The sequence below is a fragment of the Dipodomys merriami genome, unplaced genomic scaffold, assembly GCF_024711535.1.
Source record: "Dipodomys merriami isolate MVZ:Mamm:240054 unplaced genomic scaffold, mDipMer1.0.p SCAF_2, whole genome shotgun sequence".
Lineage (NCBI taxonomy): Eukaryota > Metazoa > Chordata > Mammalia > Rodentia > Heteromyidae > Dipodomys > Dipodomys merriami.
The window spans coordinates 53,147,661-53,173,165 of record NW_027203381.1 but is presented as its reverse complement, the minus strand read 5'-3'; the positions used below and the strand labels follow the sequence as shown (position 1 = coordinate 53,173,165).

At 37.0% G+C, this 25,505-nt stretch overlaps 1 protein-coding gene across 2 annotated transcripts in view; it reads left to right on the top strand.

Moving 5' to 3' along the window:
- The window catches only part of Twsg1 (twisted gastrulation BMP signaling modulator 1), a 51,849-nt gene that overhangs the window by 6,000 nt on the left and 20,344 nt on the right, over nt 1-25,505 (top strand). For both annotated transcript variants that reach the window (XM_070029647.1, XM_070029648.1), the window contains one exon: nt 22,069-22,168. In XM_070029647.1, the coding sequence (XP_069885748.1) occupies nt 22,069-22,168 (100 nt within the window). The remainder of the gene's footprint in view (nt 1-22,068; nt 22,169-25,505) is intronic.

Below are 25,505 nucleotides of genomic sequence, written 5' to 3'. Positions count from 1 at the left end.
TTGATCATGTATATACCATATAGAATTAGTTAGGGTGGGTTGGAGGCTAGGACTGGAGTTATCTGTTAAAACTTTCTGTGATGATGGAAAAGATCTTCATGCCCTGTCCAATTCAGTAGAAACTAGCTACAAGTTAGCACTGAGCACTTGAAATGTGATTGAAATAGGATTTTAAAATGTGTTCAATTTTACTTTTTTAAAATTTCAACAATTACACGTGACTAGTGGCTACTGTGCCAGACTTTGACAATCTGAAGGCTCACTGGTGAATCTAATACCTGAGCTAAGAAGATTCGTGAGGCATACCTGTCCCTGCCACTCTTCTTTTCTCTCATTCTTATCTGTTCTTCTTTCTTACTCTGTGTATATGAATGGGAATTGACTCTGCTGGCTCCTTTCTTTCCTTTCTCTCTTTTCCTTCTCCCTTTTCCTCTCTTCCCTCTAACCCATCTGTATGATTTCTCCAATAAGGTAACTTCAGACAAGCTAGATTTCTTACATTTTGGCTCTTGAGTTCCCAAGGTTCCCACGTGACAGCTAGGAAATCTGTTTTTCCATGTTTGTTTGTGGTGGTGGTGTTTGTTTTGGGCAATACTGGGGTTTGAACTCAGCCCTGCCCAAAACATTCTGCTACTTGAACCAGACTCCGAGCCCTTTTTGCTTTAGCTTGATTTTAGTCTCTTCCTTTTGCCTGGACTGGCCCGAGTTTATGGTCCTCCTACCTCTACCTCTTGAGTAGCTAGAGCTGTAGGTAAGCTGAATTACTTTTGACAGACTCACTTTAGAGTTCATGTCATTACTTCCAACTTAGGTTGTCCTATGTGTCATAGGACCACCTGGATACAGTTAGAGGGCACATGGACCCCACCTGTTATGGGGATGTGGCATTGTCTGCCACATCTTAACTGGCTATATAATGAGTCATATCAATTTCTTTATAGTTCTGTGCAGGTCTGAAGAACTTGAAAAAAAAGTAAGTTTATTAAAATGTGAAATTGTTGGAAAGATAACTAGCCTAGTTACATTGTGAAATGTTCACTGTTGAGTCCCTATGTGGATCCTTTCATTATTGTTCTAAGTCTTTAGGGGTGAGTCAATTTTGAGCCAGACTGACAAAAAAAATGTATGTATATTCATAATATATGTATGTATACATGTGAAAGTCTTTCTTACTAGAACTCTGACCATTAAAATATAAGTTATACCTTTTATTATAATTTTTATTATTTTCATTTTTTGTTCTTTATATATATATATATATATATTTATCCTAAAGATACTGTACAGAGGGGTTACAGTTACATGAGCAAGGTAATGAGTCCATTTCCTATCAAGCATTGTTACCCCCTCCTTTATTTTCCTCCTACCATCCCTTTCCTCCCTACATCCCCAACTCCTCCCTCCCTTCCCACCCCCCCAAAGTTGTAAAGTTTATTTTCAGCAGTCTTGTACATTCATTCTTACAATCATTTTGTTATTTCCCTTCCCCTCCCCAAATTAGAAAAATGTATATACAAGATACAGGGCACTGGAATCAAATGCAGTGAAAACAGGGGTTGTACCATGGGTGAAGAACAAAGAAACAAAAAAAAAATCACATAGTACATTATAAGTACATTAAAAAGAATAGCAACAAAGATAAAACTTCTTTTGTCCCTATCTTGGGGTTCATTTAGTTTAGCATCAGGTTATATGGTCATATGTACATAGCTTTTGACCTCTTCTGCTTGTCCTAGACTAATATACTAGTTATTGCAGATAAGGAAAACCAAAAGACCTATGTTTCTTTTTTCTTTTTCTTTTTTTTTTTTATTGTGAAAATACCATACAGAGGGGTTACAATTACATGGACAAGGTAATGAGTACATTTCTTATCAAGCATTGTTGCCTCCTCCTTTGTTTCCCCTTCCCATCCCTTCCCATCTCCCCCTCTCTGCCCCCCTGCGCCTCCTCCCCCCAAGAACTATGTTTCTTTGAGTCTGGCTACCTTCACTTAATATAATTTTTTCCAAGTCTTTCCATTTCCTAACAAATGGGGCGGTGTCATTCCATTGTATATGTATAGCACATTTTCTTGATCCATTCATCTATTGAGAGGCATCTGGGTTGGTTCCATATATTAGCTATGTTGAATAATGCTGCGATAAACATAGTTGTGCTGGTAGCTTTAGTATGTCCTTGTTTGGGATCGTTTGGATAAATGTCTAAAAGTGGGATTGCTGTGTTATAGGGGAGGTCTATGTGTAGTCTTTTGAGGAACCTCCATATTGCTTTCCAAAGTGGTTGAAAAAGTTTGCATTCAGTAGGGTTCCCTATTGGCCACATCTCCTCCAGCATCTGTTGGTATTAGATTTCTTGATTATAGCCATTCAAACTGGGGTGAGGTGGAATCTCAATGTAGTTTTGATTTGCATTTCTTTTATTGCTAGACGAGTTGAGCATTTCTTCATGTGTCTATTGGTCATACTTATTTCCTCTTCAGAGAAGTCTCTCTTTAAGTCTTTAGCCCACTTATTAATAATGGGGTGTTTGTTTCCTTGAGGATTTGTTTTTGAGGGATTTAATTTTTTGAGTTCTAAGTATATTTTAGCTATGAGACCCTTGTCTGTTGTATGGCTAGTGAAGATCTTCTCCCAATCCATGGGCTTTCTATTGATCTATGTCCTTTGCCATGCAGAAGCTCTGCAGTTTCATGCAATCCCATTTGCCCAACCTTTCTTTGATTTGTTGTGTTTCTGGGTCTTTATTAAGAAAATTTTGGCCTGTGCCAAGGAGCTCTAGAGTTTCTCCTGTCCACTCCTGTAGTGTTTTCAGGGTGTCTGCTTTGACTGCAAGGTCTTTGATCCATTTGGAGTTAATTCTGGTGCAGGGTGATATATGGGGATCTAGCTTTAGTTTTCTACAGGTGTTTAACCAGTTTGCCAGCACCATTTACTGAAGAGGCTATCTTATTTTTATTTTTTTGCCAGTCCTAGAGTTTGAACTCTGGGCCTGGGTGCTGTCCCTGAGCCCCTTTTTTCTCAAGTCTAGCACTTTACCATTTGACCCACTCTACCACTTGCCACTTCCAGTTTTTTATGTGATTAACTGAAGAGTCTCATGGACTTGCGTTAGAGTAAATTAGACTTTGCCAGAAAACTACTGCGGACATCCAGGTACAAAGAACAAAGTAAAGATTTATTGCCAACAAGGGGACCAGCAAGACCCCTTCTCACAAGGGAGAAGTGCTGGCTATCTCACATGACCTTTTATAACCTTGGGGCTTGGAAGATCTTTCTGCCTTATATGGTTATAGCTGCCCCAAAGGAGTGCCCTCTCAGGTGACCCATATGACCTGTGAAGATGTGGAGATCTTGCTGCCTCATATGGTTATAGCTGTCCCAAAGGAGTGCCCTCTCAAGATAAGGGGGTGGGAGTAGAAGCTAATTATTTACTACCTCTACTACTGTTGCCTAGGGAAAGAGTATGCTAAGCTATGAGAGAGGAGGCTATTGGGCTAACAACTTTCCTGCTCAGAATCGTGATCCTCAGATCTCAGTCTCCTGAGTAGCTAGGATTACAGGCACGAACCACCAGTCCAGCAATATTAACTATGAATTTTGGCAAATGTATGTATCCACATTTGTACTACTGTCCAGAGGAGTTACATTTCCATGAAATTTTCCTGGACTCAACCTATTCATTCCTCCCTACCTCTCTCTAAACCCCTAGCAATCCCTAATAATTTTTGTTGTCTATAATTTCACCTTTTCCAAAATACCATAAAATTGGAATCTTATAGATTATAGCCTTTTCAGATTGGTTTCTTTCAGCAATATTGATTTATTTTCTCTCTGTTTTTCATGACTTGGTCTTTCATCATTCATTAACACCATGAATGCCATAAATCGTTTATCTATTTAGACATCTTCAATATTTTTAAGATTTGATAGTTCTGAGTAAAACTAAAAAAATGTATGCATGTGGGTTTTTTTTTACTTCCTCTGGTAATACTACAGAGTATAGTTGCTATGGTAGGACTATATTTGCTTTTGTAAGAAATTTCCAAACTGTCTTTCAAAGTGGCTGTTCCAGTTTTATGTTCTTACAGAGTTCTTATTACTCCACACACAGCATTAAAATACTGCTGAAGCCTTGCCTCCAGCTCCACCAGTATTACCTTTTTTTTTAGGCTTTTTTAGGTATTTTATTATTTTTTTAATTTGCAATTTCCTGAGCTAGGATATAGTTCAGTACTAAGAGCATTTACTTAGTATAACACAAGGCCCTGGGTTCAGTTTCCTGTGGCGTGTGTGTGTGTGTGTGTGTGTGTGTGTGTGTGTGTGTGTGTGTGTGTGTATGTAATTTGCTGTTCTCTAAATTGCATATGATATGGAACATCTTTTTGAATGTATGTTTTTAATTGTCAGTTGTAGGGCTTGAACTCAGTGCCTGGGCACTGTCCCTGAGCCTCTTTGTGCTCAAGGCTAGTACTCTATCACTTGAGCCACAGCGCCACTTCTGGTTTTTGAGTGATAATTGGAGATAAGAGTCTTACAGGAACTTTTCTGCTTGGGCTGGCTTTGAACTGCAATCCTCAGATCCCTGCCTCCTGAGTAGCTAGGGTTACAGGTATGAGTCACAGGTGCCCGGCATTTTTTTGTGTGTGTGTATATTTTAAGAAATATTTTTATTATCTTTAAGAAGTTTCACATTCACAGAAGCAGCTTATGAAAACACTGCATTACCCCTTTCAACATTCTTATCCACCTCTCCAACCCACCCCTTCCTTTGCCTATCTTTTTTTTTTATTATGAAAATACTGTACAGAGAGGTTACAATTACATGGGCAAGATAGTGAGTACATTTCTTATCAAGCATTGTAGCCTCCTCCTTTGTTTACCCTTCCCATCCCTTCCCATCCTCCCCCCCCCTTATCTTAACTTTAGATTATGTATTAAATTTTTTGGAATTTAACAAAGCAGTTTGTGTATATAATGCAACTTGATCTGTGTCACCACTTCAACATCTCCCCTTTTTGACCCACACTTTCCCTTATATTTCTCAATTCCATGGTAGGTACACTGAATTTGTATGTTGGTGTGTGTGTGTGTGTGTGTGTGTGTGTGTGTGTGTGTGTGTGTGTGTGTGTGTGTGTGTGTGTGTGTATGTGTGTGTGCATGTTTGCAATATATGTGTCTTTTTTGGTGATGTGTCTTTTCTGCCCTTTGGCCTATTGTCTAATCAGAATGTTTATTATTATTGTTGATATTTGAGAGTTCTTATGTCTTGAGTAGCAATCTTTTGTCAGGTAAGTTTTTTACAAATATTTATCCTAGTTTATGGTTTATTGTCTTATTTTCCAGACATCATCTACAAAGTAGAAGTTTTCACTTTCAATGAAATACATTGGATGAATCCTTTTTTTCACAGGTTATGACTTAACTGCTCATGTTTTTATAGGGACTATGTTGAATCTGTAGATCAAGTTAGGGAGTATTGCTGTCTTAATATTAAGTCCTTTTCTTATTTTCTTCTTTCCAATATTGGTATTGAACTCAGGGCTTTGTGACTGCCAAGCAGGATGCTGGAGCCTTGACTCCAGCCTTATCAGTTTTTGTTGTTGTTGTTATTGTTGTTGTTTTGTTGTTTTACTGGTCCTGGGTCTTGAATGCTGGACCTAGACTTTGTCCTTGAGTATTTTTTTTATGTTTTTTTTTGTTGTTGTTGTTGTTTTCCTCAAGGCTGAAGCTCTACCACCTGATCCATAGCTCTACTTCTGACTTTCTTGGTAGTTAATTGTAGATATGAACCTCACAGACTTTCTTACCTGGGCTGGGTTCAAATGCTGATCTTTAGATCTCACACTCCTGATTAGCTAGGATTTCAGCATGAGCCATCTAGCCTAATATTATCTTTTAATTTATGAACATGTATATCTTCCCCTTTTCTAAATGTGTTCATGTCTATTCTCAATGGGATTATTTTCTTTATTTCATTTTTAGATTGTTTCTCTTTTCTAAATAGTCATCTATTAGATCTTCTTTGATCCTGTTTCACTTTATTATTCTACAGTCTGGAAATATCCTTGTCTTTGTGTTTGAATTCTTTCTGTTGGATTTTTAAATTTTTGCAGTTTATTGCATGGAAATTTTTTATGACAGTACTAACACTGTGTACTTGCCTTGGCGTATTTTCTTAACCATCTGTGTGCTTACTTTTTTTTTTTTTTTTAAATGAAGGGCCCATATGGAACTTGGGGCCTTGTACTTTCTACGTAGGAGATCTACCACTTGAACCATGTCTGAAGATCCTTACTGGAAGTTTTATTGGTGGTGGAACTATTTAGTGTCCTCCTGCCCACACTGGTTAACATCTCTTTGTTTTAAGATCTTTTCTTCTTTTAATTTTCTTTTTCTTGTTTCAGCTTTCTTCCAAAGTAAACTATTCTTTAATTGTCCGTTTAGGAAAGAATGAGGCTAGAAACCTGGCTGAGGGATTTGCATGTTTGGATAGGGTTTTGTGTGAGTGAGGAATCCCTAAATGAAACTTTTGGTTCATTACAAAAGTAAATGAAGGGGCTGGGAAGGTGGCTCAGTGGTAGAGCACTTGCCGTGCATGCCTGAGGCCCTGGGTTGATTCCTCAGCACCACATAAGCAAAAAGAAAAAAGCCGGAAGTGGCGCTGTGGCTCAAGTGGTAGAGCGCTAGCCTTGAGCTGAAGAGCTGAGGGACAGCACCCAGGCTCAGAGTTCAGGCCCCACAACTGGACCTAAAAAAAAAAAGGTGAATGAACCAACAGTTTCCTTGTGGGTGGTGGGGGGTAGTTGCTCTGCTCTTGTTTATTTTTTTAGCCGGAGAGTATTCTGACTGATCTGATAAAAATTTAAACCTTAGTGCCCTCTTTTGAGCTATATTCTCTTCCATTGAAAAGGTCACATTAATATTTCACATGTCAACCATTGTTAACTAAAATCCTTGGCCCACTTTATGGCTTCAGAAGATTCCCAGGATTATATTCAAAATTTTAAAATGTATAATTTTCCAAAGGAAGCTCGTAGCTTCCAAGAGATTCTCAAAGTAGTTGTTGGCCTGAAAAGGTTAAAAATAGCTTTAGCTTTGCTTTCCACTACAGCATACTGAGTTTTCATTAATGTTCAGCTTTCATATTCATGACAGCACTGACATTTTCTCTTTGTAGTTGCTAACAAATATGTGTATGTTTGTTGTATAGTTATTTCTGTATAGAAATGACTACTGTAAGTTTGGGAATTAAGTACTATAAGACATTCAAAGATGCAAGACTAAGAAGCTTAAAAGGAGATACTGTTTCTTTTTAGAGATTTTAGAGTTTCTTTTTTGTTTGGTTTAATCTCAGTATATATAGTTCTGAAATGATGTGCTGTGAAGATAAGATGGAATATTTATTTATATTGAGCCCTTTGCACTCATGAAACAACCCAGTATGAAAAAAATTTCCCTGGAAGCTGATAGGTTAGTAAGTATTTTTTACTATCAAGGTTATAAGGCAGTGCAGTCATTCCTGCCACTCCTACAAATTGCTATGAGTAAGGGTGGTCCCTATATAAATATGTATTTTGTACTTCTAATGGAAAAAAATCTAACTTTAAACATTAAAAAAGTTTTTTTAAAAAAATGTGGTCTAGGGCTGGGAATGTAGTTTAGTGGTAAAGTGCATGCCTAGCATGCATGAAGCCCTGGGTTCGATTCCTCAGTACCACATAAACAGAAAAAGCCAGAAGTGGCTCTGTGGCTCAAGTGGTAGGTGTTAGCCTTGAGCAAAAGAAGCTCAGGGACAGCACCCAGGCCCTGAGTTCAAACCCTGGGACTGGCAAAAAAAAAAAAAAAATGTGGTCTATGTTTCCTGGCTCATATACTAAGAGTGGTTTAGTTTTCCTATTTCAGGGTAAAAAAAAAAAATAGTAATATACAATGTTGCTTTTAACAATATCTTTACTATTTTTCTGCTTTTATAAAAAGAATTTTTAAATTTTGGTTATTATTCTGTGTTCCCTGGGGCTTTCTGACACTGGGAAATAAAAATACCTAATATAATCAACTTGAGGAAAGATTATGTTGATTCATGATTCAGAGGTTAGTCCATCGTTGCTGAACTAAAACAGCTAGTACCCTGTTGATTTGGGAGTACACAGTGGAAAGAAACCTGTTCACCTCATGGTAGCTAGGAAGCAAAGATAATCAGTCCCCAGTGACTACTTCCTGTGGTCTGGAGACCAACATGGGCCTTTAGAGATGGTTGTGATCAAACCTTAAGCATCCAGAAAATCTCAAGGCCCATTAAGAAAGTAAAAATAAGCTGGGCACCGGTGGCTCATGCCTATATTCCTAGCTACTTATAAGGCTAAGATCTGAAGATCACAGTTCAAGGCTAGGCCAGGCCAGAAAGCCTGTGAGAATTATCTCCAATAAACTACTCAGAAAAATCCAGAAGTGGCACTGTGGCTCAAGTGATAGAACTCTAGCCTGGAGCAAAAACAAGCTCAGGAACAGAGCCCATGCCCAGAGTTCAAGACCCAGGACAGGCAAAAAAAAAAAAAAAAGTAAAAGAAAAAAATAATGTAAAAGTGTGAACCTCATGTTTATTTGTTAATATCTTTGGTTAATATTTATGGCCATTTATAGGATGATAAGTACATTCTATTTTATTAAAATTTTCAAACTTATGTTCTGAAATCATTGTTGCAACATTTAAGTACTTCACTGCTTACCTGAAAATTCATTTAGCACTTTTATATACATTAACTTCCTCCTTTATTATAAAAATGCATTTAGTTACTATATAAATAATAATTTTTCTGATACAAGTTAGAATTTAAAAATACTTTTTTCTTTTGGTATTAGGGATTAAACCCAGAGCCTCCTACTGGCAAGTGTTCAGTCATTTGAATCAAGCCTCCAGCCTTTTTATGGTGCCCAACCTGGGGCTTGAACTTAATGCCTGGACACTGTCCTTGAGCTTTTATTCCCAAGGCTAGTGCTCTGCCACTTTGAGCCACAGCACCATTTCTGGCTTTAGAAATAAGAGTTTTATGGATTTTCTGCCCAGGCTGGCTTTGAACTGCAGTCCTCAGTAGTCCTGAGTAACTAGGATTATAGGTGCGAGCCACTGGCACTCCCAGCTTTTTAATAATTTTTGAGATACGGTCTCAGCCTGGGCTAGTCTCAAATTCATGATCCTTCTGTGTCCATTTCCTGAGTATCTGGGATTAAAAATATGTGCTATAACTCTAAGCTCAAAACACATTTTTTTACTTTAACATTGTGTGTGTGTGTGTGTGTGTGTGTGTGTGTGTGTGTGTGTGTGTGTGTGTGTGTGTGTGTGTGTGTGTGTGTGTGTGTGTGTGTGTGTGTGTGTGTGTGTGTGTGTGTATGCATGCATGCATGCTGAACCTGGGGCTTGAACTTGGGGCCTACACATTGTCTCAGAGCTTTATTATTTTGCTCAAAACTAGCGCTCTACCACTTGAGACACAGCTCTACTTCTGGCTTTTTGGTGGTTAATTGGAGGTAAGAGTCTTCAAACCATGATCCTCAAATGTTAGCCTCCTGAGTAGCTAGGATTATAGGTGTGAGCCACCAGCACTCAGCAACTTAAAAATTTTGTTAGCATATGTGAGTTGTATAAAGGGATTCCATTGTGGCATTTCCATACATGTGTATAAAGAACTCCATCAACTTCCACCCCTCTCATTCTCCTTATGACCCTCCCTTCTTAAAACAATTTCAACAAGTTTCATTGATATATATATACATATATATGTATATACATATACACACACACATATGTATGTGTGTGTGTATATGTATACAGGAAGGTACTTGGGTTGTATTCATCCTCAGTCACCCTTTCTGTTGGCCTTCCTTACTCCTACTGATACCACCAGTCTATGATTCAACAGTTTTCAGTGAGTTTCTTTATGCCATCTTCATTCATAGATGCTCTGTATTTTGGTATTATTTATCCTCCATCATTTTCTTTTGTTTTCTACTATTCATCTCCCCAAACAATCCCAGTTAGTCATGTTTATATTTTGCATACATGTATATGTATCTTTCAGGTCTAGATTCCACAAAATATATGAATTTGGCTGTTTTTCTTGGCTGGGTTTATCTCACTCTCCAGTTACATACATTTACATATATTTCTTTCAAATGACAATTTTTTATGACAATATTCAACTTTTTTCTGTTAAAATTCTAGTTTTTCAAAGTTTAGTTTCTGTTATGTTAAAAACTACAATTGCACCACATGAAGACACAATAAGCAACAAGCTGTCTGCAAACCAAGGAGAAGGTTCTGCCAAGAAGCCGACATATGACACCTTCATCTGGGATTTCCAGACCCCAGAATTGAGATAAGTTGCTTCTGATTAAGCCACCCAGACTGGCTTGTTTTGTTAAGGCAGCCCTAACTAAACCAATTACAGTAAACTAAAAAATTAATTTTCTCTTCCTTTTTTCTCCCTAATGAAAACTAGATTCCACATTCATCTCTTGTCACATTTATCTCGATTATATACATGGAAAGGGATTTTCTCAGCAAAACAATATGCCCATCTGAAATACCATAGTGAAACTACATGGTGCAATTAACACACACACTAAAACAAACAAAAAAGAATGATAGGGAAGAAAAATACTGGGATGTGGGCACAGGTGGGCGAGGGGAGTGCTAGTAGTTTATTTGCATGTATAAAAATACAACAGTGAAATCTGTTGAAATTGTTTTAAGAAGGAGGGACTAGGATGGGAGAAAGTGAGAAGGCTGAGGTTGACTGGGATATATTGTATACATGTACAGAAATGGTGAAAATGCTCTCTTACAACTCATGTGTTCTCATTTTTAAAACGTTTCACCTCACCAATTTTTGCCTTGTTTGCTTTAGTTTGCTTCAGATAAAAATGACCCCATGAAAATCTTAAATTTTCAAAGGTAATAAAGGGAAAATAAGTCATTGTTTCCTTCCAAATGATTGATACAGTACTGTACTTGTAAAAATGTGTAAGTGGAGCTTAAAATGTGTTTTTACTAACTCTTTCACTTCAAAGATAAGGACTTCACTGGGCCACTTGAAAATGTTCAAATTACTAACAGAGAAAATAGTTTACTATCTCTGGCTACCTCTAACAATGTTCATTTACAAATCATTCAGCCTCAATAGTAATCATCATATGGACAAGTTTCTTTTCTTTTTAAAAATTTTTTATTGTAAAGGTGATACACAGAGGGGTTACAGTTACTTACGTCCTGTTTTGAGTACCTTTCTTTTTTTATTGTAGAGATACTGTACAGAGGGGTTACAGTTACATGACTAATATAATGGGTACATTTCTTGTCAAACATTGTTAGCCCTTTGCTTTTCTTCCACTATCCCTTTCCTCCCCAACTACCCCCCCCCCAAGTTGAAAAGTTCATTTTGGACATAGTAGTCTTGTGAGTGTCATTTTTGCAATGGGTCATCCATTGTCCTTGTTTCAGCATTTTGTTATTCCCCTTCACTTCCCCAAATCAGATAAATGTATATACAAGATGCAGGGTACTAGACTCAAATACAGTGATTGCCAGGGATAGACCAATGGAAAAAGAAAAATGAAATAAAATAAGAAGAAAGAACTAGATATAGTTATATTGGAGACAGGTCAACAACAACAACAAAAAGACCTATTGTTTCCTTGTCTTGGAGTTTACTTCAGTTGGCATCATTTTTTAGAGTCATATGTGCATAGTTATTGAGATTATGATTCTCTGCTAGGACTATCCTAGGCATATACTAATTGTTACAAATGAGGGAAACCCTAGAGCCTGTGTTTCATTGGGTCTGGCTTATGTCTAACTCTTTTCATTTCCTTACAAAAGGGGCAATGCCATTCTTTCTGATAGAAGCATAAAATTCCATTGTGTATATATACCACATTTTCTTGATCCATTCAACTATTGAGGGGCATCTGGATTGGTTCCATATCTTAGCTATGGTAAATAATACAGCAGTGAACACAGAGTTGTGCTGGTAGCTTTAGTGTGGACTTGCTTGCGATCATTTGGATAAATGCCCAGGAATAGGATTTCTGGATCATAGAGGAGTTCTATGTTTAGTCTTTTGAGGAACCTCCAATCTTCTTTCCCAGACATTATCCCACAGACCTTTGACCACCTAATCTTCAATAAGGGAGCCCAAATTATTAGATAGAAGAAAGGCAGCCTCTTTAACAAATGGTGCTGGCAGAATTGTCTATACACATGAAGAAAATTGAAGTTAGGTCCTTTTATATCACCCTGTGCCAGAATCAACTCCAAATGGATCAATGACCTCAAGATAAAAGCAGAGACCTTGAAGATATTACAAGAAGGGATAGGGGATATGCTAGGCCTCCTCCACAGGCCAGAACTTCCTAAATAAAGATCCAGAAACACAACAAATCAAAGAAAGTCTGGATAAATGGGATTGTATTAAACTGAAGAGCTTCTGCATGGCAAAGGAATAGCTAGCAATAGAAAGCACACAGATTGGGAAAAGATCTTCACTAGCTATATAACAGACAAGGGTCTCATATCAAAAATATACCTAGAGCTCAAAAAATTAACCCCCCCAATAACAAATCCCCAAAGAAATAACCTCCCCATCAATAACTGGGCTATAGAATAAAGAGATTTCTATCGAGAGGAAATAAGAATGGCCAATAGACACATGAAGAAATGTTCAACATTGTTGGCCATAAAAGAAATGCAAATCAAAACCACATTGAGATTCCACCTCACCCCAGTTAGAATGGCCATTATCAAGAAAACAAATAATAACAGATGCTGGCGGGGATGTGGTCAAAAAAGAATGCTACTATACTGTTGGTGGGAATGTAAGCTGGTTCAACCACTCTGAAGTACATTTCTTTTTGAACAGTGTTACTTCTCCCAGACTTTTTCCTCCCGATCCCCCTCCTCCCCAAGTTGTATAGTTCATTTCCAACATAGTATCTAGTGAGTATCACTGCTGAATTAGTTTACCCTTTGTCCCACCATTCCCCTTCCCATCCCCAAATCAGATAAACTTACATACAAGACAAATGGCACAGAAATTTAAACAACAACAACAACAAACAGAGAAAAACAGGAAATAAAAACACAAAAAGTAACATTAAAAAAACCTCTTGTTTCCATTTCTTGGAGCTCATTTCAATATGCATCATTGTATATGATCATATGTACATAGCATATATCATATGCATATAATTCTATGCATATGATATATACATATAATCCTATCCTAAGAATATCTTCCTTTCTTCTCACTATGTTAATGTTTAGAGTCCTGTTTAATTTATCATGTCCAAGTGTAATTTGTTGTTTTTTTTTAACTATTCATTGGGTTTACTTATAGATGTTCAGGCATATTCTAATTATTTCAAATGAGGGAAAACATGCAACCTGTGTTTCTTTGGGTATGGCTTACTTTGCGTCATATAATTTTTCCAAGGCATTCTATTTCCTTACAAATGGGGCAATGTCCTTCTTTCTGATGGATGTATAGAATTCCATTGTGTATATATACCTCATTTTCTTGATCCATTCGCCTATTGAGGGGCATCTGGGTTGATTCCATATCTTAGCTATGGTAAACAATGCTCAGTAAACATTGTTGTGCTGGTGGCTTTAGTGTGACCTGGTTTGTGGTCAATTGGATAAATGCCCAGGAATAGGATTGCTGGGTCAGGGAAGCTCTATATTTAGTCTTTTGAGGAACCTCCATACTGCTTTCCAGAGTGGTTGAAGAAGTTTATATTCCCACCAACAGCATGATAGCATCCCCTTTTAGACATATCCCCACAGCATCTGTTCATGTTAGTTTTCTTTTTTTTTTTAATTTAATTTTATTTTATTTGTGAACATACTGTACAGAGGAGTTACAATTACATGGGCAGGATAATGCGTACATTTCTTACCAAGCATTGCAGCCTCCTCCTTTGTTTACCCTTCACATCCCTTCCCAAATTGTTAGTTTTCTTGATAATGGAGTGAAGTGGAATCTCAATGATGTTTTGATTTTCATTTCTTTTATGGTAAGAGATGTTGAATATCTCTTCATGTGTCTATTGGCCATTCTTACTACTTCTTCTTAAAAGTTTTTCAAGTCTTTAGCCCATTTATTGATTGGGTTGTTGAGTTTTTGAGGATTTATTTGGGGGGGGCTTAACTTTTTGAGCTCTAAATATATTTTAGAAATGAGGCCCTTGTCTGATGCATAGCTAGTAAAGATCTTTTCAAATTATCAATAAAAAATAAAATAATTTCAACTCTAAAATTCAGACATGACATAGTATATAGAGTACTCAGTTATTATATCCTATTATGCAGACTGTTACAACTTTTCTATAGTCCTTCTAAATTTTAGTTCATATTTAAGTAAGTGTGTGTGTGTGTGTGTGTGTGTGTGTGTGTGTGTGTGCGCGCGCGCGCGTGCACATACACGCCAGTACTGGGACTTGGATTCAGGATCTGGGCACTGCCTCTTAGCTCTTTCACTCAAGACTGGTGCTCTAACACTTGAGCCACAGCTCCACTTCTGGCTTTTTGGTGATTAATTGGAGATAAGAGTCTCTCAGTCTTTCCTGCCAGGATTGGCAGATCTCATCCTGCTGAGTAGCTAGGATTACATATATGAGCTACTAGCACTCAGCTTATTAAGGTGATTTTTCATAATTATGTTGTTTATATAAACTTGTGTGTTTTGTCATTTTTGCCAACATATTTCTTTGTAAAAGAAGTTTGTTAGTTTACTAAAGTTGTTTTAGCTTAAAAATCAAATAGAGAAATGCTTTTTCAGAGTTAGAATTAATCTTTAATACCAACACTTAGATTTCTGCTTTTCAATTCAGGTTTATTCTAAATTTTAAAAATAATGAAAAAAACTTGTAGTATTCCATATTGATTTTTTTTAATGAAGTGAGAGATTCCCTGATCTTACAAAGCTTTTTTTGTTGTTGTTGGTCATTGTGGGGCCTGAACTCTGGGCCTGAGTACTGTCCTTCAGCTCTTCAGCTCAAGGCAAGAGCTCTACCACTTGAAATCAACACAGAACTTAAAAAATGGCAAAACCTCCCATGCTCCTGGATTGGAAAGATTAACATCGTGAAAATGGCAATTCTTCCCAAGGTTATCTACAAATTCAACGCAATACCTATCAAAATTCCAGCCTCATTCTTCAAGGAAATAGAAGAGGCAATCCAAAAATTCATATGGAAAAATAAAAGACCCCGAATAGCAAAAACGCTCCTCAACGGAAAGAACACTGCTGGAGGAATATCAATACCAAACTTCAAACTCTACTATAAAGCCATAGTAATCAAAACAGCTTGGTATTGGCATAAGAACAGACCTCAGGACCAATGGAATAGAATTGAAAACCCAGAAATGAACCTACAGACCTATAGCCATCTAATCTTCGATAAGGGAGCTAAAACAATAGAATGGAAGAAAGACAACCTCAGTAAATGGTGCTGGCAAAATTGGTTAACTACATGTAGAAAACTTAAGCTAGATCCTTATATATCACCCTGCACCAGAATCAACTCCAAATGGATCAAAGACCTTGAAGTCAAAGCAGACACTCTGAAAACATTACAGGATGGAATAGGAGAAACCCTAGGTCTCCTTGGCTCAGGCCGAAATTTTCTGAATAGAGACCCGGAAACACAACAAATCAAAGAAAGGTTGGACAAATGGGATTGCATAAAGTTGCAGAGCTTCTGCAGGGCAAATGACATAGCTAGCAAGATCAATAGAAAACCCACGGATTGGGAGAAGATCTTTACTAGCCATACAACGGACAAGGATCTCATATCTAAAATATACTTGGAACTCAAAAAATTAAACCCCCCAACAACAAATCCTCAAAGAAACAACTGCCCAATAAATAAGTGGGTGAAAGACTTAAAGAGAAACTTCTCTGAAGAAGAAAGAAGGATGGCCAATAGACACATGAAGAAATGTTCAACATCCCTAGCCATAAAAGAAATGCAAATCAAAACAACATTGAGATATCAACTCACTCCAGTTAGAATGGCAAAAATCAAGAACTCTAACAACAACAGATGCTGGAGGGGATGTGGACAGAAAGGAACTTTACTTCATTGTTGGTGGGAATGTAAACTTGTTCAACCACTTTGGAAAGCAGTATGGAGGTTCCTCAAAAGACTTCACATAGAACTCCCCTATGACCCAGCAATCCCACTTTTGGGCATTTACCCAAATGTTTACAAACAAAACCACACTAAAGCTACCAGCACAACTATGTTTATTGCAGCATTATTTACCATAGCTAAGATATGGAACCAACCCAGATGCCCCTCAGTAGATGAATGGATCAAGAAAATGTGGTATATATACACAATGGAATTCTATGCCTCCATCAGAAAGAATGACATTGCCCCATTTGTTAAGAAATGGAAAAACTTGGAAAAAATTATATTAAGTGAAGTAAGCCAGGCCCAAAGAAACATAGGTCCCATGGTTTCCCTTATTTGTAATATCTAGTATATGTATGAGTCAAGCGGAAAAGGTCAGATAATGTGATGTCAGGAAAATGAACCCTTAGATGTGTATTTTAATGTTTTTTTCTTTCATGCATGTGTTTCTAACGCATTTATAAGATTATCTCTTTGTTGCTTTGTATGTCCCTCCCCCACAGTATAACCCCTGCTTTCACTATATTTGATGTCAGTATAACATGTGGAGGAGATGGGGAAAAACCAGTTCTATAAGGATACAGGTGGACCTGTTGCAACAATGAGAAGCACAAGTTGTCATGTCCAAAATGAGCTTTACAACGTCGGTGCGGGGGGTGGGGGGGAGGGGGGAAGGAATAGGATTGGGATGGGGGGGAGGGGGGAGGCTGGGAGGGGATGTGAAGGGTAAACAAAGGAGGAGGCTGCAATGCTTGGTAAGAAATGTACACATTATCCTGCCCATGTAATTGTAACTCCTCTGTACAGTATGTTCTCAAATAAAATAAAATAAAATTTTAAAAAAAAATGAAAAAAACTTGTAGTATTCCATACTGATTTTTTTTAATGAAGTGAGAGATTCCCTGATCTTACAAAGCTTTTTTTGTTGTTGTTGGTCATCGTGGGGCCTGAACTCTGGGCCTGAGTACTGTCCTTCAGCTCTTCAGCTCAAGGCAAGAGCTCTACCACTTGAGCCACAGCACCACTTAGGCTTTTTCTGCTTATGTGTGGTGCTAAGGAATCAAACACAGGGCCTCATGCATGCAAGACAAGCACTCTACCACTGAGCCACCTTCCCAGCCCCCCCCCCCTTTTTTTAAATGAGAGGCTGTTACTATGTATCTTAGGCTGGTCCATTTTCTTGTTGTTGTTTTTTGTTGTTTTTTGGTCGGACATGAGGCTAGAACTCTGGGCCTGGGTGCTGTCCCTCAGCTATTCAGCTCAAGATGAGTGTTCTACCATTTGAGCTACAGCACTACTTCCAGTTTTCTGGTGGTTAATTGGACTTTCCTGGGCTGGTTTTGAGCCACATCCTCAAATTTCAGCCTCCTGAGTAGCCAGGATTACAGGTGTGAGCCACTGGCACCCAGCTCCTAGGCTGGTCTTAAACTCAGTATTAATTAATTCATTTGGGGGCCACAATCTGTAATGGAAAATCTAGCAGTATCCATCCCTCTTTATGAGCAAGCAAATAAGAATCCATCTTCTGGGATGAGTTAAAAGCAAATCCAAGTCACCTGCTGCCTTTACAAGACAACACTGTTACGTCAGTGATGTTTCCTTGTTTTACAAAAGGGCTAAGAAGTATCTCTGCTCTTGGCAACAAGGAATATCAATAATTGATACTGATAATTGATCATTAGAACATAAACAATATTCTTTCCCAAGTTATTAACTTACTTCTCTGGCCTGGAAATTTAGTAATCCATGCAAAGCATAATAGCTGGTAAGCCTTAGTTTTAGATAAGATTTTTTCTATGCAGTTTATTTGCATAGAATATAAAGATGTTAATTATATAGTAGGTTTTTCTCTAAAGTTGACTAGTTTAGAAAATTTATGTCTGCTGACAGTCAAAAATTATAATTTTGTTATAGTTTAGATGTTCTCTAATACAAATGTAGTAAGATACATTGTAAATTATTATTTACTTACTAAATTATTATACTTATTAAATTATTATGATTAAACAAAAACTTTTCTTCCTGGTAGGTATTCATTTTATTTAACCTTTATAAGTAGCTTGCCAAGTACTCTTTAGGCATTCTTGTTAATAGAGAATAGCCACAAAGAATAAATTTAAGTTTTTAATTTTTTTCAATTATAAATCTTGAATTATTGTATCAACAACCTTTAGTAATATCTAGTATAATACTTAATACCTAGAGCATATATCATTCTAATTACCCTGATTCTAACATGCAGGAGCAGTGCTAGTGGAAAAACCTGTATTTTCTGTTTAAGAAGCAGGGTCATTGTTACTATCTTTGTTTCTTCATTACTATCTATAATGTAATATGAAATCTGGTATTTTGATATCTCTAGCAGTGCTTTTTTTCCAGAATCTTTTATGACTACATATGAATTTTTGGACTGATTTTCTAATTCTGTTAGGAATAATATTGGGATGAGTATTGCATTGAAGGTATAGTTGTTTTTGGCAATTAAGGCTATTTTCACAATATTAATTCCGCCAATCCATGCAGATAGTAAGTCTTTGCATCTTCTGAAGTCTTACTTAATTTCTGATTTCAGTTTTTATAGTTTTCCTTGTAGCAGTCTTCCAATTTCTTGGTTAAGTTACTGCTTACCACAAATAAGACTTTCTGCACAGCAAAAAGAAATGAAAAGCAGAATCAAATGACAACCCAGGGAATAAGAGAGAATCTTTACCAGCTATACAACAGATAAAAAATTCATATGCAGAATACACAACTTAAAATATTAAAACAACAGAAATATAAATAATCCAATTAATAAATGGGAAAACAAACTGAATAGAAAATTCTCTCAAGAAGAAATGTGAATAGGAATAGACACATAAAGAAATGTCTTTAGCCATAAGGAAATGCAAACCAAAACCATACTAAGATTCCAGTCAGAATACCAGGTGTTTGTTTGGGGCAGGATGAAAACACCGGATTCTGTAAACAGCCTCAAGATGTTCCAGTGAGATAGTCAAGCCTATCATGTTGAGAGACTCCCTTTTGGGCTCCTGACAAGATTCCAGTCAGAATGGCAGCCATCAAGAAAACAAATAATAATGGGTGGGCTGGGAAGGTGGCTCAGTGGTAGAGTACTTGCCTCACATGCATGAGGCCCTGGGTTCGATTACTCGACACCACATAAACAGAAAAAGCTGAAAGTGGTGCTGTGGCTCAAGTGGTAGAGCGCTAACCTTGATCTGAAGAGCTGAGGGACAGTGCCCAGGCCCAGAGTTCAAGCCCCATAACCAACCAAAAAAACAAACAAACAAGCAAAAAGCAGCAACAAATGCTGATGAAAAATATCCCATACACTATTGGTGAGAATGTAAACTAGTACAACCATTATGGAAATCAAGAGACCAAAACCAGACTTTATGATCCCACCATACCAACCAGCATTGGGCATATATCTGAAGGGGAAAAAAATCAATTTACTAGTATATCACTAGCATGTCTGTTTTATTGCTGCATTGTTCACAATACTTAAAAAATAAAATCAGCCAAAATTGTCAACAACAGATAGATGTTTTATATATATATATACTATGAGATATTACATAGTCATAAAGAAAACTGAAGTCATGTCCTTTGCAGGAAAATGGCTGCAATTGGGGTGGAGGGGTTACCATATTGAGTGAAATAAGCCAAGTTTAAAAACCAAAATACTGTGTTTTTTTTTTACTCATGCTGTAGGCACACATATTTATGGACATAAGAATACTGAAATCATGTCATTTGCAGGAAAATGGATGCAACTGTCTGGGTTTCAAACTGAGTGAAACAAGCCAAGCTCATAAAACAAAACATTGTATGTTTCTTTATTCATATTGAAGACATACATATTTATGGACATGTTATATGTATACATATATATGTATACATATACACATATATACATCATTATATATAAGTAAACCAGAACATGAATCTAAAGACTTTGGAAGAAAGGAGAGAGGGGTAAGAGAAAAAGGAAGTTAAAGGTATTTATTTTGAAATACATTTGTAAGTATATGAAAAATGGCATAAAGAACCTCAGTTAAAGCAGTTGATACATACAAAGATAAACAATCTGGGGGCTGGGAATGTGGCTTAGTGGTAGAGTGCTTGCCTAGCATGCATGGAGTCCTGGGTTCAATTCCTCCGTACCACTTTAAAAAAAAAGCCAGAAGTGGTGTTGTGGCTCAAGTGGTAGAGTGCTAGCCTTGAGGAAAAGTAGCTCAAGGCCAACACCCAGGGCCTGGCAGGTTTCAAGCCCCAGGACTGGCAAAAAAGAAAAGAAAAAAGAAAAAGATAGAAGATTTGTGTTTGCTTAGGTGGGTGCTAGCAGGAAAGGATTGGGCTAACACAAAGAATGAAAGGAGATGAATACAGTGAAAATAGATATCAACTGAAAATACAACTGTGAAGCCTTTTGCAATTGTTTTGGGAAAGGATAGAATTGAGGGAGTGAGATTGAATAAAATATATTGTAAACATGGAAATTTTACAATGAAATCCTTTCCCCGCAAAGAGAAAAAAAACAAACTAATGTAAGCATAAAAATTAAAAAATGGGGCTGGGAAGGTGGCTCAGTGGTAGAGCGCTTGCCTTGCATGCTCGAGGCCCTGGGTTCAATTCCTCAGTACCACATAAGCAAAAAGAAAAAAGCCAGAAGTGGTGCTGTGGCTCAAGTGGTAAAGCACTAGCCTTGAGCTGAAGAGCTGAGGGACAGTGCCCAGGCCCATAGTTCAGGCCCCACGACCGGACCCAAAAAAAAAAAAAAATTAAAAAGTGGCTATGCTCCAGTTGTTCAATGGTGGCTCACACTCAACTCGAGATTGTGGTTCAAAGCCAGCCCAGGCAGAGAAGTCTGTGCAGCTCCATCTCCAGTTACCCAGTAATAGACCAGTCTTAAGGTATGGCTCAAATTGTACAATTAGATTGTAAGCATGAAAGTTGAACAAGTGCACAAGACCCTGATGCTGGTGGTTCATACTTGTGATCCTAGCTACCTAGGAGGTTGAGATCTGAGGTTATTGCTTCAAAGCCAGGAAAGTGTGTGAGACTCTTTTATTTCTAACCACCAAAAACCTAGAACTAGAACTGTAGCTCAAGTGATAGCTTTTTTCATTCAAGGCTGGCACTCTAAGTAATCTTGTTTAGGCCTTGAATCATGTCCCAGTGCCAGTGCAAATAAATAAATAAATAAATGTCAAAATAGACTAAATTTAAAACTTTGAAGTTAGAGCTAGCATTTACCATTAATTAATTAAATTTACCATTTGTCAATTAAAAATAGGTTTTTGGTTTTTTTTTTTCTAGAGCTAAGGATTGAACCTAGGGCTTTGTTCATGTTAGCTCATAATTGAGTTATATCACCAGCTCTTGTGTTTTTGAGACAAGGGTCATTATATACCCAAGACTGGTCTGGAACTTACCATCCTCCTTCCTGACTGTTTCCCTAGTGCTAAGGTTACAAGTATGCATCACTACATCTGGACCCCAAGTAATGTTTTTTAAAAGATGCTTTTATTCACACTTTACATGTTGAGAAACTACAAGACGTCTCTGTTTAGATGAGTTTGAACAATGAATTCAATAGCTGAAAAGTATGTTTTGTTTTTCTTCTCAGTTGTGTCTTGAGGTTATATGGAAAACAAGATTATAGACTATGAAATAAATGTTTTGTCACAAAGTAAGATAAAAGCACCTGAGTTCACTGTATGTATCCAAAAGGGGGGAAAAATTTTGACTTAAAAAATGACATCAAGACTAAATTACTATAAGTGCAAATACTTTATATTTACTCTTTTGATTAAAACAATCTTAAACATAGTAATTTAGATTGATACATCTGTCCTGTTTCCAGGAGCTATGCCAGTGCCGGCCTGGAGAAGGAAATTGTTCCTGCTGTAAAGAGTGTATGCTGTGTCTTGGGGCCCTTTGGGACGAATGCTGTGATTGTGTTGGTAAGGTGATTTGCAGTGCAGTTTCCTAATATTTTTTATCACAAAATCCTTCACTTTAAGAAATATGAATATATTATTGTCATTATTATTGAGTCATTTTACAGTGGGGTTACATTTCCATAAGTTAGGTCATGAGTACAGTGCTTCTTGGTTAATCTCACCCCTTCTTTGCTTCTCCCCTATTTTTCCTTTCCTGTCTCTTGAGTTACATAGTTATTGTTTACATAGTGTGCATTGAATATAATGACCACATTTATTCCCTCTTCCTCCATTCCTGTGCTCTACCCTTTCCTACCTGCAAAACATGTTTCCACTTACTAGTATTTGTTTTAACAAACAGTACATTAGTTGTTCAAATGAGTTATACTTTTGGATTCTTCCCTTAAGTATACTCCTTTGTTCAGTTTGGTTTTGTGTCAATACATTGAGCCCTGTATATGTTATCATGCATAGTTTTATTTTAGATATAAAATACAAATTATTTTACATAGTACTTTATAGTATTTGGAAGATTGTGTTATTACCTTTGCTTGTGTTGAATTGTATTTACATATTACTTATTTACTTACTTTTACAGGAAAAGGTCTAGAAGGAAATGTAAATGTTCTTTTGTAGGATAGAGGAATGGGGGACCAGAAACTTTGTTTTAAATCTTTTATGCTGTCTAGAGGTTTTTTTGTTTGTTTTTGTTGTTTTGTTGTTTTGTTTTTGTTTATTTTTGATCAGTCATGGGGCTTGAACTCTGGGCCTGGGTGCTATCCCTCAGCTCAAGGCTAACACTCTACCACTTGAGCCACAGTGACACTTCTGGTTTTCTGGTGGTTTATTGGACTTTCCTGCCACAGCTGGCTTTGAACCATGATCCTTAGATCTCAGCCTCCTGAGTAGCTAAGATTACAGGCGTGAGCCACCAGCACTTGACTGCTATCCAGTTTTTTATGTAAAGCATTTTGCTTTGATATTTTTGCATGTGCCAGTCCTGGGGCTTAAACTCAAAGCTAAGTGCTGTTCTTGAGCTTTTGTACTTAAGGGCAATGCTGTAATAGTTAATTGGAGATTAGTGCCACAGGTATGCCTGTCTGAGCTGGCTTCAAACCAAAACCCTCAGATCTCAGCCTCCTGATTAGCTAGGATTGCATATGTGAAGCACTGGGGCCCAGCTTTGTTTTTATTTTTAATAGGAAGCATGTTTGTAGGAGTTTTGTTTTTCGTTAGTCATGATGCTTGAACTCAGGGCCTGGGAACTGTCCCTAAGCTCTTTTGCTCAAAACAAAACCACAGCTCCAGTACAGGTTTTTGAGTGGTTAATTGGAGATAAGAGTCTCATGGGGACTTTTCTGCCTGGGCTGGCTTCAAACCACGATCCTCAGATCTTAGCCTCCTGAGTAACTAGCATTACAGGTGTCAGCCACCAGCACCCAATAGAAGCATGTTTTATGAGAAACAGTCTCCAAGATATGTAAAAAAAATTTTTAGTATATATACAAGTGTATTTATAGAATGTTATCATTTGTGTTTTAGAAAGTAAACTTACAGACAGCGATGGGAAGGGAGGATTGAGAGGGAAAGAAGGAACAGCCTACACTAAGCAAGAGGAAAGAAATGTAATCATCACCTGATGTGGAAGAAATAACTTGTATTGTCAAAGCTCATAGAATTCACAAACTTTATAGACCATGATAATGACAATTTGCCTTGTGAAGGTTAAAATGTGTTTGTGACTTTAACTAAGTATCAGTATTCCACAATACTGTGAAACAGGTAAAATTTATGTTATCACCTAATCTCAATTTTAAAAAAAGTGGGAGAAGGGATAGGTTAGGAGAGATGTATGACAATGTTGTCAGACACCTTGTACTAATATACTGTTTTGTAGAGTGGGAACTTCTTTGTACTACTACTTAAAGATAATAATAATAAAAATGTAAACAAAATAAAATGGTTATTTCGAAAGTCTGCAAAAAAAAAAAGTAAACTTACATGCAGATCAGGGCAAAGTAGCACACATCTGTAATTGCAACACTTAGGAAGATGAGTAAGACAAGAGGATGGCAAGATTAGACAGCGTGCATTACAAACAAACAAGTTTAAATGCCTAGACTATTGCTAGAAGAAACACCCAGAATCCCATCTCTGATAGTCAACTCTTTTTACCTTGAAAGACACCACTATAAATATGCCATTTTCTCAGAAGCCTTTTTCATGTGACTGAAATAGGAGCCTTTGTCCTGCAAGATCATATAGTAAATGTTCCTGTAACTGTTGTTTGAATGTCTGTTTCTTAAGAATAGGAAATTTTCACATTGATCATTTTTACATTAATTTTTGTTTGTAGCAAAGTTAACATACATGGAAAAAATCAGGTACTACTAAAAAAGTCCACTCACTTCCTCTAAATTTTTTGGACCTACCCCAGATAACCACTATCTTCAACTCTGCAGTGTTGGTTCTATAATTCTAAATAAAATTCTTTTTACTATTTTTTGATTGATTTAAGAAACAAGCATCTGGTTCTCTATTTTAGATAGATATACATAGAGACATAGTATCTTAGTATCTTTAAATAAGTTGTACAAAGGGGTTTCAATTAAGCTTGTCAGCTTATATGTATAATGCATCTTGATCAATGTCATACCTTCTGTCATCTCCCCTATAACTTCCAACCCCTCCCCTCCTCTCAAGTTATTTAGTTCCATTTCAAATCAAATATTATGACTTATGTCTTTGTCTTCTTATTATCATTGTATCACTCAATACTTGTTAAATCAGTATTCACTTTAGTAATCAGTTTAAGTCAATAATAAATGTTTTAGGTATACTTCTTAAGAAACTTCCTAATCTTTTAGCCTTTGTATCATCATCATCATCATCATCATCATCATCATCATCATCATCATCATCTTTGTGTATGTGCACACACATGCACTTACATGTACATTTATGTGAGTCCATGCATGTTAGGGGAAGAATGAATCCCAAAGTCTCACACATGCTAGACAATCATTCTGACACTGAGGGACACCCTTAAATCCTCTTGTATCAATTTTCAAATTTTTTACTTTTTTTTTCAAGAGCCCCTCTCAGACTGTCTTTTTGAAAGAAGCATACTGTTTGTGTTTTATGTGATTCTTTTTTACTCTTTCTAGGACTGTTTTACAGTTTTGTTGTCAAGATTTTTCTCTCTGCTCTGTGTTGTTTCTACTTTGTGAAATGTCTGACAACCCTTGGCTATCAATTTCCAGTAAAATTTGAGTATTCCAAAGCTGATTGGGATTCTGCACTGGGGACAAGATATGGAATCTAGTTTCCTCACTGAAAGATGATTGAAAAATGAGCA